General features: G+C 34.1%; 1 protein-coding gene across 4 annotated transcripts; it reads right to left on the bottom strand.

Annotated features, from left to right (window-relative positions):
• Window positions 1-1,350: 1,350 nt before the first annotated feature.
• On the bottom strand, window positions 1,351-5,411 carry LOC107891086 (probable serine/threonine-protein kinase WNK6). Of its 4 annotated transcripts, none has more exons than XM_041081745.1 (8): window positions 5,039-5,411; window positions 4,272-4,391; window positions 3,876-3,913; window positions 3,471-3,698; window positions 3,154-3,374; window positions 2,862-3,019; window positions 2,428-2,785; window positions 1,351-2,276 (listed from the first exon to the last, which is right to left on the bottom strand). In XM_041081745.1, exons 2-8 carry the CDS (start codon window positions 4,365-4,367, stop codon window positions 1,501-1,503), a joined length of 1,875 nt encoding a protein of 624 aa, XP_040937679.1. In that variant the 5' UTR covers window positions 4,368-4,391; window positions 5,039-5,411; the 3' UTR covers window positions 1,351-1,500. The 4 variants fall into 4 exon arrangements, with proteins under 4 accessions (XP_040937679.1, XP_040937678.1, XP_016671229.1 ...); XM_041081744.1 differs by having other exon boundaries at window positions 2,371-2,785; window positions 4,272-4,504; window positions 5,039-5,375; XM_016815740.2 differs by having other exon boundaries at window positions 2,371-2,785; window positions 5,039-5,375.
• Window positions 5,412-20,004: the final 14,593 nt, after the last annotated feature.

Below are 20,004 nucleotides of genomic sequence, written 5' to 3'. Positions count from 1 at the left end.
AATATATTTGAACTACTCGGATTATCTGACACATATAATCCAATTATCGTAGCATCCTCATCTTCCTCTATTCTAATTAATCCATCACTTAAGCATTTTCCCGGTATTCTCCAACAATATATGATACATCCATTACAACCTAACATTTGCACAAATTTATTTAAATATCTCATTAACAAATTACTTAGCCTACACCAATCAATATAATCTATTTCGCGGCCATCATATTTATTTTCCCTACCAACGCAATGCAAAATCCCTTTGTGATGAAGTTTTATTGTAAGATAATTATGATGACGCATTGCAAATCAAATAACAAATACAATGCCAAATGCCAAATGATAAATGATAAATAATTCAATATGATATGTTACATCTCCAAATATATTTATATTTATACACTGTAAAGAGAAAATTATATGAAAAAAACTCGTATATTTGAAAAGAAAAGATACAACCATAAACAAAATTCAGCTTTTAATGATATCATTTTGATGTTAAAAATATTTTTTTTAAAAACACAAAATCTGCACCCACAACTTCAATTGACTGTAAAACAAAATAAAACTTAAAATTAAAAGTTCATAAATTTGTGGTTCTGTTAAAAAGGACTATATATATAAACCTAACTTTAAAGTTTTCTGGCAATTGAGATAGGAAAAAAAAAAAAGAAACATCACTAAAATAAAGAACTTATTCCGTAATAGGACTGAGAAAGTAAGACAATAAAAATGTCTTACAACATAGATTTTTTACAATTGAATTTTGTTGCAGGATCAAATAGTGGATTCGACTTTCTCCAATAGGTGAATGCTAAACAATTTTATTGATCACTCTTTTTCTTAAAACTAAATCTTCAAATGATCTCTTAACAAGTTTCTTTAGTGACAAGAGTAAGAAACTTGAAATAGAAAATATGAAAAAATTCGATACATACAATATTTAGGCATGGATTCAATCAATTCTCGCAATATTGGCTTCATTATTAACAGTCTCACAAAATTAATATGTAAAAAAATGTTAAGTAAAGATGTTGAGTTAATTTTAAAGATGTTAAGTCAATTTTCCGTGAAATAAATCTAACGGTGTTAATACAAGTGATCTAATTTATTATTAATAATAAAAGTTAAATGATCTAATAAGATTAAATTAAAAATTGATGATGTATATGAAAATTAATGTAAGTTTAATGGTTTAAATTGTAAATTACCCATATATATCTATCAAATGCCAAGTTTGACACACAATAAAAATGCATGAAACTTTGTAAGCAGTGAATTGTGGCTTCCTATCTAATTAAATTTCTTTTAGGAAAAAAAAGAAGCAAAATGAATAGAACTTGAAGCCCAATTTAGAAGAGAGAAGTTTTATTAACATTTCACTTCCTCTTCCACTCCGGCAAGGAAAAACGGGGAGGAAAAGGAGATTGTCTGCCCATAATAAAGTATGTACATTTGTAGGGCCATTTACTTATTCATTTTTTTAATATATATATTTGGACTAGTAAACTAAATGCATCTTCTTCTGGGACAATCTTCTTCTTGTGTCCATGATAGCGTCATGTCTTCTCTTGGATATTTCTTTCATTGCCTCCTGATACTGCAACTCAATCATTTCCAGCTCTAGTCTTAACTCCTCGGCTTCTGCCAGACCTGAAGTAGAAGAAGATTCCGGGTTTGTCGACATACTCTCTGCATGGAAGTATAATTCCGCTTCAGGTAACAACTTGCTTGAACTTCTTTTGAACCCATGTCCATTGCAGCACATAGGCCCTAATTCAGCAGACATGAATGAATGTACGGAGCTAAGTTTATCGTTCCACTCATTCGAAGTTGCAGAAGCAAATGACATCTCAGATCTTGAATCTTCTACCATGAATTTGGCATGAGAATTTTTTCCATTAAATTTCATCGAACAAGGACCTTGCTTTGTTGATTCATCAGATGCTTCTAATGTGCTAGCATTGGAACAAAGTTTGGACCGTGAACCATTGTCTGTATGAGCAGTATGTTGGGAAGATCCCAAGGAAGTCTCCCCATGTCCTTGTGAGTATTGATGATCTCTTGAAGTTCGCCTTCTGTTTGGAGGAACTAGATGATCAATGGAAACACATGGTTTCCAACCGGGAATGAGATTTAATAACAACAAATCAATCAATTCTGCTATGAACACATCATTTTGATCTGCTAATTCCAGTTGCTCAACCATTTCACTTGAAACTGATAGCGCAGTATCACTATCAAGGAAGAAGAGGAAATGAATATTTCTCACACGATCTGCACGTATGGAAAAATGAAAAAGGTAATGAAACTAAGAGTGTAAAGAGAGTAAACAAAAGTGGAGTTGCTTCTGAATGGACTATCTTTTTACCATTCTGATCAGCTATTCGAAGGATTAATGATACAGAATTTTCATCATTCCCCTCACCTTTTAACAAGAAAATATGGCCTTTGTTAGCCCTCCTCACCTCAATGCCCAAGGAATTATCAAGGAATTTGATAACAGGCAGCTCACTATCGCTACCAAGATCCAAAGAGGATGGTCTATTCCATGTGGAAGCAGGCGCTTCTGACATGAGGCAGCGATCTCCAAAGGCTCCAATTTTGGGCATAACAATATCGGGGAGTGCGAAAGGACGACTTTTTGCTGATCCATTAGCTTGAAGAAAAGGGTCAATTAAAAGTTCCTTCGCTGATAATCTTTGAGGTGCCGGAACTAAACACTTCTCAATAAATAGTTTCATCTCTTGATCATTAACCTTAGAAAGTGCAGCAGGTTTAATACCCTATAAAGTCGAAAGAGTAAGGTATTTCCATTGTAGGGATTAACCAATTACAAGCTAAAGTAAACAAAGAACTTACAGATGAAACTTTCTTATATATCTGAGCTGAGTTTCTACACTCGCTGTAAGGATATTCAAAAGTCACCATCTCCAGCATGCACATTCCAAAGGAATAAATATCAACCAACTCATTGTAATTCTTGTCATACAGCTCAGGTGCCATAAATTCAGGGGTTCCTATCCCATCAAAAGAATAAAATTGGTAGCAAAAAACCAGGATAGCTCAACATAAATACCAAATCAAGAAAATGGGTATACCACCATTCCACGAACATACAGATGTAAGGAAATATAGGAAATGGAGAATATACCGATCACACTTTTGGCGTTAGATTGCTCCAACACAGTTGCTAACCCAAGATCACCAATCTTAACTTCACCTTGGTTGCCATTGATGAATATGTTATCACACTTCAGATCCCTGTGTATAATTGGTGGGTCATGGCTATGCAAGTAAACTAAACCTGTTAAAATCTGTCTTGCCCAACTCTTCACAGCCTTCATGTCAACCTTCTTGTGTTTCTTACGATACCTAAATCACAGATCACACATACTAACCACGAGGCTCATTTCACCATAAAGCAAAGGAAGGATTTCAGCAGAGATTTGTTAAGAGAAGTAAACATACTGCCTGAGGCTTCCTGAGGTGAACAGCTCAGTTATAATATTTACAGTCTTCTTTTTATCATCAATCCATGAATTGTAAAATCTCACAATATTACTATGTTTCAATGATTTCAAGAGTCGCACTTCAGAATACAGTCTCTCCAAGTCTTCAGGCTTCTGTAGGACCTCCTCAATCCGAACTTGGTTCCATGCCACTTCAATGCCATTAAGCTCATCAAATGCCTTGTAACTGGTTGGTTATAAAGTTAAGGAAAGCTTACTGAGAAAAGATAAACCCCAACTATAAAATGATTTGTTTGTTTCTGTTTATTACATTGATTATCAACCAAATTTGTTAACATAAGCATGCGTGTTAAGACAAAGAAACAATAACTCAATACAACCATATAATATAGGTAAAGGATACACTGTCTTGAAGGCACCTTTCCCAAGTACTTCATTATACTGTTAGAATTCATCAATCAACGAGGTGAAACAATGGTGGTCAACCACGGAAAAGTTAGTTTGGTAATAGAAAAAATGCACCATAACAAAATAATCGGAAATGGATTGAAAAATTTCAAATATCCTGAACACAAGCAAATCAAATGAAAAAACTAAAATAACTTGATATCCCTAAGTGAAAATTAATACTCCACTCATCTTCTAAATAACATAAAAAGCCCAAAAAGCTCCAAAGCATTTTTTTAATATACATAGCTACAAAGCATTGTTATGAGCTTCTATATCTGTCCTTTTCACATGCAATAACCAAATAGAAGTTAGTACATATTCAAAATAATCTTATAAAAAATAATGTTACCATTATGTATCGAGAGGTTGGATCGATCTCAAGAACATCAGGATCAGGGGGCTCTGCATGTACAGCAACATCTTCTCCACTTTCTGCAACTACCATTTTTTACGCCTAAAATTGCAAGTCCTGAATAGAAGTATCACCCAAAAGAATCAAATTAAAATCCATTAACTACGATCACTTCAACTTTACAAAATTGATCCATCACGTTAAACCCTAGCCTTGCTTTAGCTTAAATTCTGCAAAATTACACAACAAATACAGTTATCATGAAACTTACAAGTTCAAATTCAATAGAACTAAAACATTGAATTCAATCCGTTAGCAGACTAGCTTAAACACAATGTCGCCAAATTGCCATCGTTCAACATATACTTTGAATCAAACAAAATAACAATATAAGGCACCTTTTTTGGCTTGTTAATTTTGCTATTTAATTTTTTTCTTTTTTCTCGACATGAATGGTTTAAGGTAAAAGCAGACAATAAAATCAAATAAATACATTTATAACACAATGCCCATTCCCACGTAATTACTTTCCATTGAAGTAAAAATATGCATTTGTTTTTCATTCATTAAAGAAAAAAGAGAGCAATTTTTTATTTTTTATTTTTTACTTTTCGATACCCGAACCAAAATAACCAAGCAAACATAAAACTTAATCAGAATTACCTCAATCATAAAACAAATTACATCTTCATCCGCTAAACAAATCAACCAAATTACGTAAAATGCAAAAAAAGAAAAAAAACAATAAATCAATTTCTGATTACCTGGGAAGGGAGAAGAAAAGAATAGCACGATTTATAGCTTTTCTCCGCAATGCAAATCAAAAGACAGAAAAAATTAGGGTAAAAAAAAGAGAAAAAAAACCCTAAACCTAAATGAAAGAAATTGGGAGAAAAAAAGGAGACAGAGAAATGAAAACAAGTGTCGTTTTGATAGTTGAAATGGAAGCAAATCTGTCTCCTTTATTTCCTCTCATAAAACCAGCGAAGACATGCCAGCTTAAAAAGAGAAACTATCTCTATTTATACTTTATCTATTATAGCATTTACATTCTTTTTTGGTTAAATTACACCAAACTCCTTTCAGTTTTCTTAACCTTGACAGCCAACATGAAATAACTTTTACTCCTGAAATTCCAAATTGAAATATCTTGTCAGCTCCGCGTTACTAAATAGGGAACGTACACGAATCTCGATTTTTTTTTGAAAAATATTAATTAGGTCGTTTATTTGGAAATTTAAATTGAATTTTGATTTTTTTAAATAACGGTAATATGTAATAAAATATATGTAAATATTATTATTTTTTCTAAGTTATTGATTTGTTAGGTAGATTTAAGTGATGAATTTGATATATATTTGTTGAAATCAATTCAAATATAAATTGAATATGTATATGTTGAAATTAATGCATCTTTCATCTTTATTTTATAATTACAAAAATTAATTTTTTTCGGGATTCATATTTCCTTTAAACAAGGCCAAATTTAAAATTTGAACTAAAATTTCTCTCATTAAAAATACAACGTGGCTTACTATAGATGAATATGACTTAATAACCAAATTATGTTGGTAACTTGTGATTATTCTTTAGTTTGAATTACGATAGATTAGTTGTATGTTAGTGATATGATAGCTCTAATCCTAGAGATTTATTTATTCAAATTACCAAACTTTGGTTAAGAAATACTTCAATTATCAAGGCTTAATCTATAAAAATTATGCCAACTTAGATTAAGAGGACTTTAATAGTGAGGGTATGAATCTTAGTGATCATCTATCATATATATGCCAATTTAGGTATTGCTAAGAGCCTATAATATATATACCAATTTATGTTACTCGAGCTTGAAATTATCTAAGTTGTTATACCAGTAGGAATATCTATACGACATAGGTTATTGTTGAGGGAAAAATAAGTTCCTAGACCATAACATCGAAAGTGGTTTTTCTCAAAGGTAAAGAGATGCTAATGAGCGAAGTAAGTAGTCTTCAAAGATTGTTCTAGATGAAATTTGGGTGTAACAATGAGAGATAATTCACTTAGACAGTAAGGAGAAAATTGATAGAGTTGTCCAAGGGAGATGCTTGATTGAGATGGCCATTGGTGTGTTTTAGGCAAAACTTAGGTTTTACTAGTGTTATCAAGCTCCAGACTTAGTCTTTCTTTAAGACTTGGGTATGGCTTAAGTCTTCTTGGTGTAACGAATCAATTGACTTAACTTTAAAGGATAGTATTTTCGGGGTGAAATGATCAAGTGAGATGGTCGATTAGGTAATATTGGCTGTAATGCCCTAAATTTTTTAGTATAGTAAGTGACATTGTTTTGGGAATCACTACGATAATTTTTTTAACAAAAAAAATTCAAAATTGAGTTCATTAAAGAGAATTTTAAAGGAATTATAATGATCTATGGTTGGGAACTAATGAAGTAAAATTTAGATATGAAAATATGGATAACAACCTAAATTGTAAAGTTGGTAAAGTATGAGGACTAATGTAACACTCTATCCGACGAAGCCTTAGTGTCTGGATACTGTTTAGGGAAAGATAAGTTTCGAATATGTATAGTGTTAAAACTAGACTAAGTATAAGAACCCTTTGAGTACGCCTGTGGCGCCTTTAGGTTGGCGAACACTAGGTTGGAACATAGTGATAAAAAAGTGTCTGGAAAGGAAGGATTCACCTAAAAGCTTTGATGGCAATAGAGTGGGCAGACTCCATTATGGATAAGGGAAACGATCTTTATGATGCGAGTTTACGTCGACAGTGTAGAGTGTCCTATAAGGTTGGCTTTGAGCCAATCAAGATGGAAGGGAAAATAGTCAAGAACCAACTAAACGAGAACCAAGATAGTTAAGGACCAAAGGTCGGTACTCAATTAGTTTTCTTGGAAATTGTAGGTTTGGATAAGACCACCCAATGACTGATGTGATGTTTAACAAGTTTCAATAAAGACTTGGGTTGAGTTAAGTTTTTAAGATAGGATAAGAAGAAAATATCTTCTTTTTCTTCCTTTTCTAGAAATAATGGGACTAGAAGAAAGGTGAGATACTCATCTAAGCTAAGACTGAGACCATGATGTTTGAACAAGATTTCCTTAAAAGTAGGGCAACGCCTGGTATTTGGGTAAGCTTTGAACTTAATAAGAAAACTAAGTGTTACTTCAAATGGTGAAGTGTTGTCCAACCCCACTGATGCTCTTGGCGTGTTAAGTGGGCGCCTAATCAATATTAGACTATGGCAAGAAACTACCTTAGAAAGGAATAAATCATTAGGAAAAAGAAGTCTAGTAAGGTATTAAGGAAACTCGGATAATAGGGTTGTCACCATGAAGGCATGACATGCTAAGCTGAGTAGAAGATATGGATTTAGGCTTTGAGATGCCCATTGTTAAGGTAAGATCTACAACCTTCCATTCTAGGTCGTTAAGGAGCACCTTCGTTTAGCTGGGTCAAGTAAGCATGCTAAAGTCTTATTAAGTGTTGGGACCGTCGGCACGCTCCGTGACACAACGAAAAAATTATTCTGATGATCATCAACCATAGATCTATATACGAGGAACAAATCAGGTTGAAAATGTACCTTCTTTACTAAAAACATTGAAAGGATGTTGCTGATTCAATATTGATTCCAACCCACAATGAAAACGTCCTAACCTCTATGTAGTCCACCCCGTAAAAAATGAACAACCACTTTCTTTTGAACTTTTTAGAGACAATTAAAAATGATTGGTAGACCTTTATTTTATTTAATTGGTAAACATAACACAGTAAGGGATTATCATCCTTTTATCCTATTTGATATCTCATATTAGAAAGGAAAACCAGGATTATTCCCTTATTAATAGAGAAGACAAATAGAAAGTTAGAACAAGGAATTATGTTCTTTCCAAAAGAATATTAATTTTCATGTCTTTTATATTTTAACCGAAATTAATTAATATAACTGTTTATATTAGTGAATTCGATAAACTATATACAATTAATATTTTGTATGAATCAAATTCATATATATTAATTATATTCTTTCCAAAAGAATATTAATTTTCATGTTTTTTATATTTTGACCGAAATTAAAATATAACTGTTTATATTAATAAATTCGGTAAAATATATACAACTAATATTTTGTATTAATCAAATTCATATATTAATTATATTCTTTCCAAAATAATATTAATTTTCATGTCTTTTATATTTTGACTGAAATTAATTAATATAATTGTTTATATTATATACAATAAATATTTTATATGAATCAAATTCATATATTGATTATATTCTTGCCAAAAGAATATTAATTTCCATATCTTTTATATTTTGACCAAAATTTATTAATATAACTATTTATATTAATAAATTCAATAAAATGTATACAATTAATATTTCGTATAAATCAAATTCATATATTAATTTTATTCTTTCCAAAATAATATTAATTTCCATGTCTTTTTTATACGAGCAACTTAGTCCAATTCAAAGGCCATAATTGTAATATCCCGAATTAGGGCCCAATCGGAATAGTAGTTTCGTGACCACAAATCTGAGGTAGAAATAATTATTTTATAATTATTTTGATGATTATGATATGATTGCATGATTGTGTGAAAATTTCGTGATGAAATTCTATGCCTAAAGTGCTTAAATTGAAAGTAGGGACTAAATCGAATAAGTTGCAAAACTTGCATTCTAGAAGTTTTTAGTATGAAATTGTTTTGGAATATTAATGAGGAGGTCTTAAATAGCAATTTGACCAATTTTAAGTTCATGGACAAAATTAGGACATGGAAGGAATTTTTGGAAAGTTTAGTAGTAAGGGTATTTTGGTCATTTAGTTATTAAAATGAATTAAAAACAAAATTAAAAGCCAATTTTTGTCCATCTTCTTCATTAGGCCGAAATTTCAAGGGTTCTCCATAGCTAGGGTTTGTTTCAAGCTTCCAAGCTCCATAGTAAGTGATTCCAAGCCTCGTTTTTAATGTTCTTTACGTTTTTGGAATCCCGGTAGCTCGATTAAGCTTATGTTAGCAATAATTCAACCTAGGGTTTATATTTGGAAAAATACCCATAGGTGAAATTTGTGTATTTTGATGTTTTATGATAGAATATAGGGTTTTAAATTATGTTAGACAACTTGTACTACGCGATTTTAAGCAAAAACGAGTAAAAGCGCTTGATCGGTAAAAATACCTAATAGTCACAAGTACATGTTAGAGTGAGAATTTGATGTTGCCATAGAAGAGAAAAGTGATCAGCATGTTGTAAAACATAAGAATAAGGAATAAAGTTTAATCCTGAGCCTAGGGGCAAAAATGTAAATATGCAAAAGTTTAGGGGCAAAATTGTAATTTTGCCAAAATTTGAGTTAAGGATTAATTTGATAATGTGAGTATTAAATGAGCTAAATGTGTTATTTTAGATCAAGAAAGACGTGGAATCGACCTCAATCGAGGAAAAGAAAAGATTGTGGACTAAATTGCAAAATCTTTGTATTTTGGTACCAAGGTAAGTTCATGTGTAAATAATGTAGCATAATTGTTATTTTTAGGTTATTGATATTAATTATGTGTTATGCTGAATTTCATTATGAAATGTATGCTTTGTGGTTAATTTCAAATAATATGTAAATTATGTGAGCTACTTGTTAAATATAATTGTTACCGAGTATTGATTTCGGCATTCTACGGAAGACGGAAAGGATAAATGTTCGTGGAAAATCCCGTTTGAACCTTAGGAATAGATTAGGATACAAGTGACATGTCACTAGGATGGTTGAGCATCCGAACTCGTTGAGTTGAGTCCGAGTTCACTTATGGATGCGAATGTCCGAACTCGTTGAGTTGAGTTCGAGTTCGTGAGATGTAACTAGGCATCCGAACTCGTTGAGTTGAGTCCGAGTTCACTTATGGATGCGAACGCCCGAGCTCGTTGAGTTGAGTCCGAGTTCTCTTATGGGCGGGTTACATGATGGCTTGATTGAATATGTGGCACTTATATGCTAATTATCCATGTATCCGAATTATATTCCGATGTGTTCAACGGGTAAAGTTTTACTCAAATGGAGGAATACTCGAGATGAAAAGAGACGTATTGGTAAGTGATGAGAAATGGATATTTTGGACAGTTATGTATTTAACCCTCGGGTTGAGTGTTGATTACAACCACGATAAGGTAATAAGATGATGAAAAATGATTAAAAATGTGATAAGTGTGTTGATGATATATGCTAATGTTGATTAGTTTGATTGTTTGTTATGTTATTTATTATTTACATATGAACTTCCTAAGCATTTATGCTTACTCCTCCTTCTTACTCATTGTAGTTTTGGACAAGCCAGTTCAGGAGTCGGGATAGGTCGAAGGCTCAGTCACACTATCCGGAAGATTTTTGGTAAATGGCTTGTAAATTTAAGTATGGCATGTATAGCAATATAGTTATTTTGTGTAAATGATCTTATGATATGGTGACAGAATGGTTGAGAAATATTTGATAATGATAAATTATGAAAATGGTAAGTTTAGATTATGTTTGATGATAAGGAAAATTATTAAGATACTTAGTGCATAAAAACTCATAAGAGGGATGAAATTTGCCATAAACAGAATACTGCAGCAACACTGACGCGAGTTTGAAAATTTACTAAAAATCATAGAAATTGAATGTGGTGATGGACTACATATCAAATTGAAGCTTATTATGTCTAGTTTCACATGAAACAAATGAAACAGGTAAAGGAATTATAGGTTATAAGATATTTGAATTTTAGTGAAACAGGGTCATAGCAGTTTCTGAATCCCATGTTCCTACTTTAGAAATTCACCATAAATTGTAAAGATATAATTAGGTGGTGTATTTTATATCCTTAGAATCCTTATTGAGTCTAGTTTTAGGAGAAACAAACCTCATAGTCATATGAATTTTTTACAGAGAGAAATGTGGTTCGTAGTAAACAGAGGACAGACCTGCCAAGTCCTGAAATAGGGGTAACTTTAACTAATAAACTGTACTAATTGGCCCTACCAAAAATTTTATAAAACAATTATTAGATAGGTATATGAGTCTATATTTAGGGAAAATTTACGGATCTTGATTTCGAGTTTTGTAACTCGAGATATGATTTTTCTTGTGACTGTGACGCAAGTAGCTTAAAAGCTGTGAATGTAGAAACAAATAATCCAAAGTTCTAAAAATGTTAAATTAAGCTTAGTAACACCTCATACTCGACTCCGGCGATGGTCTCGGGCGTGGGGGCGTTATATTTAGTGGTATCAAAGCAGGTTTAGTCAGTTCTCGGACTACGTGTTGTATGTACGGATTTTGCTATACATGCCATATGTATAAATTGTGATAGTATGACGACTTCTGACCTTTTTAAATGATTTTTTTATAGTAAATGGATCCCGATCCAGCTGTGGCAGATAAAGTAGAGAGTAATGCGCCAGCTCCGGCTGAAGGAGCAGCGCCGACTGAAAATCCACCTCCTACTGTTGGTCAGGGAGGAGGAGAAAGGGGTCGGGAAGCCTTTCTCAAATGATGAGTGCATGGTACACTGAGTTCGTTCGTACGAACCCAAATGTACAACCTCCCCACCTCCCCCAATTCCTCAACCTGTACCCCCGATGCCTCAAGGTATGGATCTGATGAAATTTCACAAAACTCCAGTTGATAGAATTCGCAAGCAAGGGGCCGAAGAATTTAAAGCAAATATTGATGATGATGCCGAGAGAGCAGAGTTCTGGCTCGAAAATTCAATCCGGGTATTTGATGAATTATCTTGTACACCTGAAGAATGTTTGAAATGCGCTATATCTTTGTTGAGGGATTCAACTTATAATTGGTGGAAGACTTTGATTTCGGTGGTACCGAAAGAGAAAATAACTTGGGAATTCTTTCAAGAAGAGTTTCGGAAGAAATATATTAGTGAAAGATTTATTAATCAGAAGCGTAAAGAATTTCTTGAGCTGAAGCAAGGTAATATAACAGTTACAGAATATGAAAGAGAGTTTGTCCGATTAAGTAAGTATGCCAGAGAGTATGTTCCTACAGAGGCCAAGATGTGCCGACGATTTGAAGACGGGCTCAACGAAGACATCAAAGTATTTGTTGGAATTCTTGAATTAAAAGAAATGGTAGTATTGGTTGATCGAGCTTGTAAGGCCGAAGAATTACTTAAAGAAAAGAAAAAGGTAGAGGCTGAGACTAGAAATTGGAAGAAAAGACCGATGAGCGGTTCATTTTCACAGCAACCTGGAAAGTCAATGAATATGAATCCTCGTTCCCAAGCTTCAGCTGGGCAATCATATGGGAATTATAAGAAGCAAAATGTGGGTCCTAAATCCCAGACTACTTCGGCAGCCAGTGTAGGGAACTCGAGATTTGTTAAACCAGAGTGCCAGCGGTGTGGTAGAAATCATTTTGGTCCGTGTAGAGCAAATGAATGTTTTTGATGTGGTTCTCCGGATCATTTTATTAGAGACTGCCCAGAGAGAGCTGAAAAAGAAAAATTTCAGAATACAAAAACAAGTGGGGCAGATTCGAGAGGAAGATATCCAAGAAAAGCTGGGAGCGAAGCAAGCAGTAAGAATGAAGCCAGGGATGCACCAGTTAGACCTGAAGGAAGGGCTCCGGCTAGAACTTATGCTATTAAAGCGCGTGAAGATGCTTCCTCACCTGATGTGATTACCGGTACATTTTCCCTCTATAATGTTAATGTTATTGCTTTGATTGATCCCAGTTCTACTCATTCATATGTGTGCATGAAATTGGTGTCTAGTATGAATATACCTGTTGAGAACACAGAATTTATGATTAGAGTGTCGAATCCGTTAGGCAAATGTGTGACTGTCGATAAAGTATGTAAGAAATGTCCTTTAATGATTCGGGATCATTACTTTCCAGCCGACTTGATGTTGTTACCGTTTGATGAGTTTGATGTTATTTTGGGTATGGATTGGTTGACATTGCATGATGCTAAAATAAATTGCAAAGAAAAGATTATAGAATTAAAGTGTGGAAATGGTGAAACTCTGTGGGTTGAATCAGATAAATCAGAGGCATTGCCTAGTGTGATTTCTTCAATGTCGGCTCAAAGATATCTGAGAAAGGGTTATGAAGCTTATTTGGCGTATGTAATTAATACAAAAGAAGTTGAAAAGAAAGTTGAATCAGTGACGGTTGTGTGTGAATTTGCGGACGTATTTCCAAAAGAATTGCCGGGTTTGCCTCCAGTCAGGGAAGTAGAATTTGGTATTGATTTGATACCGGGAACAGCTCCGATTTCGATTGCTCCGTATAGAATGGCACCAGCAGAGTTGAAAGAATTAAAGTCGCAGTTGCAAGAGTTAACTGATAAAGGTTTTCTGAGACCGAGTTTTTCACCTTGGGGTGCTCCCGTGTTATTTGTGAAAAAGAAGGATGGTTCTATGAGGTTGTGTGTTGATTATCGGCAGTTAAACAAGGTGACAATCAAAAACAAGTATCCGTTGCCAAGAATTGATGATTTGTTTGATCAGCTAAAAGGAGCGACATGGTTTTCAAAGATTGACTTGAGATCTGGGTATTACCAACTGCGGGTAAAAGAGTCGGATGTGCCTAAAATTGCTTTTAGAACAAGGTATGGTCATTATAAATTTTTAGTTATGCCATTCGGATTAACAAATGCTCCTACTATGTTTATGGATTTAATGAATCGCATATTTCGGCCATACTTGGACAAATTTGTTGTGGTGTTTATAGATGATATTTTAATTTATTCAAAAGATGATACAGAGCATGCTGAGCATTTGAGGACAGTTTTGCAAACTTTGAGAAATAAGCAACTGTATGCTAAGTTTAGTAAAAGTGAATTTTGGCTTCGAGAAGTTGGATTTTTGGGTCATATTGTTTCAGGTGATGGTATACGGGTTGATCCTAGTAAAATTTCAGCCATTGTTGATTGGAAACCACCGAAAAATGTAACCGAAGTTAGAAGTTTCTTGGGGCTAGCTGGGTATTATCGGCGGTTTGTAAATGGATTTTCTATAATTGCTGCTCCTATAACTAGATTACTCCGAAAGGATGTTAAATTTGAATGGACGGAAGAATGTCAACAGAGTTTTGAATAATTGAAAAAGTTATTAACAGAGGCACCAGTGTTAGTACAGCCCGAATCAGGTAAAGAATTTGTGGTGTATAGTGATGCTTCTCTAAATGGTTTGGGGTGTGTGCTCATGCAAGAAGGAAAAGTGGTGGCATATGCTTCGAGGCAGTTAAAACCTCATGAGAGGAATTATCCTACTCACGATTTGGAATTGGCTGCGGTGGTGTTTGCTTTGAAAATTTGGCGACATTATTTGTATGGTGAAAAGTGCCGGGTATATACCGACCATAAAAGTCTTAAGTACTTGATGTCACAAAAAGACTTGAATTTAAGACAGCGAAGATGGTTGGAATTATTGAAAGATTACGAGCTTGTTATTGATTATCATTCGGGAAAAGCGAATGTGGTTGCTGATGCTTTGAGCAGAAAGTTGTTGTTTGCTTTGAGAGTTATGAACACTCAGTTGAAAGTGTCAGATGATGGTTCGATTCTAGCAGAGTTAAGAGCAAAACCAATGTTTTTGCAAGAGATTTCTGAAGCTCAGAAAGATGATCAAGATTTGCAAGCCAAGAGAAAACAGTGTGAAGTTGATACAGAGTCAGATTTTAAAATTGGTTCTGATGGGTGCTTAATGTTTAAAGATCGGATTTGTGTACCGAAGAATGAGGAATTGATTCAAAAGATCCTACAGGAAGCACATAGCGGTTATTTCTCGATTCATCCGGGTAGTACGAAAATGTACAATGGCTTGAAGAAAATGTATTGGTGGAATGGAATGAAAAGAGATATATCAGAGTTTGTGTCCAAATGCTTAATTTGTCAACAGGTGAAAGTTGAACACCAAGTTCCTTCGGGATTACTTCAGCCTATTATGGTTCCTGAATGGAAATGGGATCGGATTACTATGGATTTTGTTTCAGGATTGCCATTGACTCCAGGAAAGAAAAATGCCATCTGGGTAATAGTTGACAAATTAACTAAGTCGGCTCATTTTCTCCCGGTACGTACGGATTATTCTCTTAACAAGTTGGCTGAACTGTATATTAGAGAAATTGTTAGATTACACGGAATACCATTGTCGATTATTTCAGATAGAGATCCAAGGTTTACCTCGCGGTTTTGGCAAAAGTTGCAAGACGCGTTAGGTACAAAGTTAAATTTCAGTACTGCTTTTCATCCACAAACTGATGGACAATCAGAGAGAGTAATTCAGATTCTTGAAGATATGCTTAGATGTTGTGTATTGGAATTTCAAAGAAGTTGGGAAAGATATTTGCCGCTAGTAGAATTTACTTACAACAATAGTTATCAGACGAGCTTGAAAATGGCACCTTATGAAGCATTATATGGTCGTAAGTGTCGAACGCCATTATATTGGACTGAACTCAAAGAAGATCAGATTTATGGAGTTGATCTAATAAAAGAAACTGAAGAAAAAGTGAAAGTAATTCGAGATTGTTTGAAAGCTGCTTCAGATAGACAGAAATCTTATGCAGATCTAAAACGAAAGGACATTGAATTTCAAGTTGGTGGTAAAGTATTTTTAAAGGTGTCTCCATGGAAGAAAGTCCTTAGATTTGGACGGAAGGGCAAATTAAGTCCGCGTTTTATTGGGCCGTATGAAGTAATTGAAAAAGTTGGACCGGTAGCATATCGGCTAGCGTTACCACCTGAATTAGAGAAGATTCATGATGTGTTCCACATATCTACGTTACGTCGGTATCGTTCGGATCCTTCACATGTAGTTTCATCGACAGAAATTGAACTACAACCAGATATGACCTACGAAGAAGAACCGATTAAGATTTTAGCTCGAGAGGTCAAACAACTAAGGAATAAAAATCTTGCACTTGTGAAGGTGTTGTGGCAAAGGCATAGAGTAGAAGAAGCTACATGGGAATCCGAAGAAACTATGAGAAATCAATACCCACATCTGTTTACAGGTAAGATTTTCGAGGACAAAAATCCTTAAAGGGGGGGAGAGTTGTAATATCCCGAATTAGGGCCTAATCGGAATAGTGGTTTCGTGACCACAAATCTGAGATAGAAATAATTATTTTATAATTATTTTGATGATTATGATATGATTGCATGATTGTGTGAAAATTTCGTGATGAAATTCTATGCCTAAAGTGCTTAAATTGAAAGTAGGGACTAAATCGAATAAGTTGCAAAACTTGCATTCTAGAAGTTTTTAGTATGAAATTGTTTTGGAATATTAATGAGGAGGTCTTAAATAGAAATTTGACCAATTTTAAGTTCATGGACAAAATTAGGACATGGAAGGAATTTTTGGAAAGTTTAGTAGTAAGGGTATTTTGGTCATTTAGTTATTAAAATGAACTAAAAACAAAATTAAAAGCCAATTTTTGTCCATCTTCTTCATTAGGCCGAAATTTCAAGGGTTCTCCATAGCTAGGGTTTGTTTCAAGCTTCCAAGCTCCATAGTAAGTGATTCCAAGCCCCGTTTTTAATGTTCTTTACGTTTTTGGAATCCCGGTAGCTCGATTAAGCTTATGTTAGCAATAATTCAACCTAGGGTTTATATTTTGAAAAATACCCATAGGTGAAATTTGTGTATTTTGATGTTTTATGATAGAATATGGGGTTTTAAATTATGTTAGACAACTTGTACTACTCGATTTTAAGCAAAAACGAGTAAAAGGGCTTGATCGGTAAAAATACCTAATAGTCACAAGTACATGTTAGAGTGAGAATTTGATGTTGCCATAGAAGAAAAAAGTGATCAGCATGTTGTAAAACATAAGAATAAGGAATAAAGTTTAATCCCGAGCCTAGGGGCAAAAATGTAAATATGCAAAAGTTTAGGGGCAAAATTGTAATTTTGCCAAAATTTGAGTTAAGGATTAATTTGATAATGTGAGTATTAAATGAGCTAAATGTGTTATTTTAGATCAAGAAAGACGTGGAATCGACCTCAATCGAGGAAAAGAAAAGATTGTGGACTAAATTGCAAAATCTTTGTATTTTGGTACCAAGGTAAGTTCATGTGTAAATAATGTAGCATAATTGTTATTTTTAGGTTATTGATATTAATTATGTGTTATGCTGAATTTCATTATGAAATGTATGCTTTGTGGTTAATTTCAAATAATATGTAAATTATGTAAGCTACTTGTTAAATATAATTGTTACCGAGTATTGATTTCGGCATTCTACGGAAGACGGAAAGGATAAGTGTTCATGGAAAATCCCGTTTGAACCTTAGGAATAGATTAGGATACAAGTGACATGTCACTAGGATGGTTGAGCATCCGAACTCGTTGAGTTGAGTCCGAGTTCACTTATGGATGCGAATGTCCGAACTCGTTGAGTTGAGTCTGAGTTCACTTATGGATGCGAAGGCCCGAGCTCGTTGAGTTGAGTCCGAGTTCGCTTATGGGCGGGTTGCATGATGGCTTGATTGAATATGTGGCACTTATATGCTAATTATCCATGTATCCGAATTATATTCCGATGTGTTCAACGGGTAAAGTTTTACTCAAATGGAGGAATACTAGAGATGAAAAGAGACGTATTGGTAAGTGATGAGAAATGGATATTTTGGACAGGTATGTATTTAACCCTCGGGTTGAGTGTTGATTACAACCACGATAAGGTAATAAGATGATGAAAAATGATTAAAAAATGTGATAAGTGTGTTGATGATATATGCTAATGTTGATTAGTTTGATTGTTTGCTATGTTATTTATTACTTACATATGAACTTACTATGCATTTATGCTTACTCCCTCCTTCTTACTCATTGTAGTTTTGGACAAGCCAGTTCAGGAGTCGGGATAGGTCGAAGGCTCAGTCACACTATCCGGAAGATTTTTGGTAAATGGCTTGTAAATTTAAGTATGGCATGTATAGCAATATAGTTATTTTGTGTAAATGATCTTATGATATGGTGACAGAATGGTTGAGAAAATATTTGATAATGATAAATTATGAAAATGGTAAGTTTAGATTATGTTTGATGATAAGGAAAATTATTAAGATACTTAGTGCATAAAAACTCATAAGAGGGATGAAATTTGCCATAAACAGAATACTGCAGCAACACTGACGCGAGTTTGAAAATTTACTAAAAATCATAGCAATTGAATTTGGTGATGGACTACATATCAAATTGAAGCTTATTATGTTTAGTTTTACATGAAATAAATGAAATAGGTAAAGGAATTATAGGTTAGAAGATATTTTAATTTTAGTGAAATAGGGTCATAGCAGTTTCTGAATCCCATGTCCCTACTTTAGAAATTCACCATAAATTGTAAAGATATAATTAGGTGGTGTATTTTATATCCTCAGAATCCTTATTGAGTCTAGTTTTAGGAGAAACAAACCTCATAGTCATATGAATTTTTTACAGAGAGAAATGTGGTTCGTAGTAAACAGAGATCAGACCAATCAAGTCCTGAAACAGGGGTAACTTTAACTAATAAACTGTACTAATTGGCCCTACCAAAAATTTTATAAAAAAATTAGTAGATAGGTATATGAGTCTATATTTAGGGAAAATTTACTGATCTTGATTTCGAGTTTTGTAACTCAAGATATGATTTTTCTTGTGACTGTGACGCAAGTAGCTTAAAAGCTGTGAATGTAGAAACAAATAATCCAAAGTTCTAAAAATGTTAAATTAAGCTTAGTAACACCTCATACTCGACTCCGGCGACAGTCTTGGGCGTGGGGGCGTTACAATAATAGAGATGGACTTAGTTTCCTTCAAGGCCCAATTACAATGTAACACCCCTAACTCATAACCGACATCGGATTAGGGTTACGAGGCATTACCAGACAGATAGAACATTTCGGACCAATTCAGAATCACAGATACTATTTAACATCATTTCATAAACAATCTTCTCTAATTATGGTCTACGAGACCTAAAACATACATTTAAGGAAAGGTCGGAACTAAACCGAACCCATTCAGAATTTTCAAAACTTAACCAATTCTTTCAAATTGTTAAAGTCACATGCCTGTGTGACTAGGCCGTGTGTCACACATGGGCACTAGACACGCCCATATGAACCAGCCGTGCCAAAAATAGGTCCTATACTGGCTTTTTCACACGGCCAATAGGCACGCCTGTGTACTATGGCCATGTGATACTTAGCTAGCTATTGACTTTAGCCTACAGCCATATGACACGCCTGTGTATCAAGACCGTGTGATTCTTAGAAGAATACTGCTTTACTTACACGGCCACAAGGCACGCCCGTGTACCTTGACCGTGTGGCACCAAGCAGGCTTGGTTAAAGCCAATTTGCCACCCCTTTTTGGGTCAAATCCTACAAGCAATAATATACAACATTCATACCAAAATTTCCAACCAATTCCATGCTTAAGAATGACCAAAACACATTAGAACTTAGCACATTACAAACATACACCAAAACTATACACAACTCATTATTGTTAGCCAACTCCCATGGCATAATATATACACATCAAAACTTATATACATAGACCTTCTAGCCTATACATGCCATACTTTAAAATATTTACACTTTCAAAAGTACCAAAATGAGATCGATAGTGTGGTGACGATCCTTGACTATCCCCAAGCCTTCAGTAGCTACGATAACTGTAAAATAGACAGTAAACACACAGAGTAAGCTACGAAGAACTTAGT

This window comes from Gossypium hirsutum, chromosome A11, assembly GCF_007990345.1.
Source record: "Gossypium hirsutum isolate 1008001.06 chromosome A11, Gossypium_hirsutum_v2.1, whole genome shotgun sequence".
NCBI lineage: Eukaryota > Viridiplantae > Streptophyta > Magnoliopsida > Malvales > Malvaceae > Gossypium > Gossypium hirsutum.
Note: the sequence above shows the minus strand (reverse complement) of the source record. Positions and strands in the feature narration are given on the sequence as shown.

Coding starts and splice junctions, on each gene's coding strand:
- LOC107891086 (XM_041081744.1), bottom strand. CDS start 4,367: ATGGTAGTTGCAGAAAGTGGAGAAGATGTTGCTGTACATGCAGAGCCC. Junction 3,914..4,271: donor CAACCTCTCGATACATAATG/GTAACATTATTT, acceptor GAATTCTAACAG/TATAATGAAGTACTTGGGAA. Junction 3,375..3,470: donor ACCTCAGGAAGCCTCAGGCA/GTATGTTTACTT, acceptor TCTGTGATTTAG/GTATCGTAAGAAACACAAGA.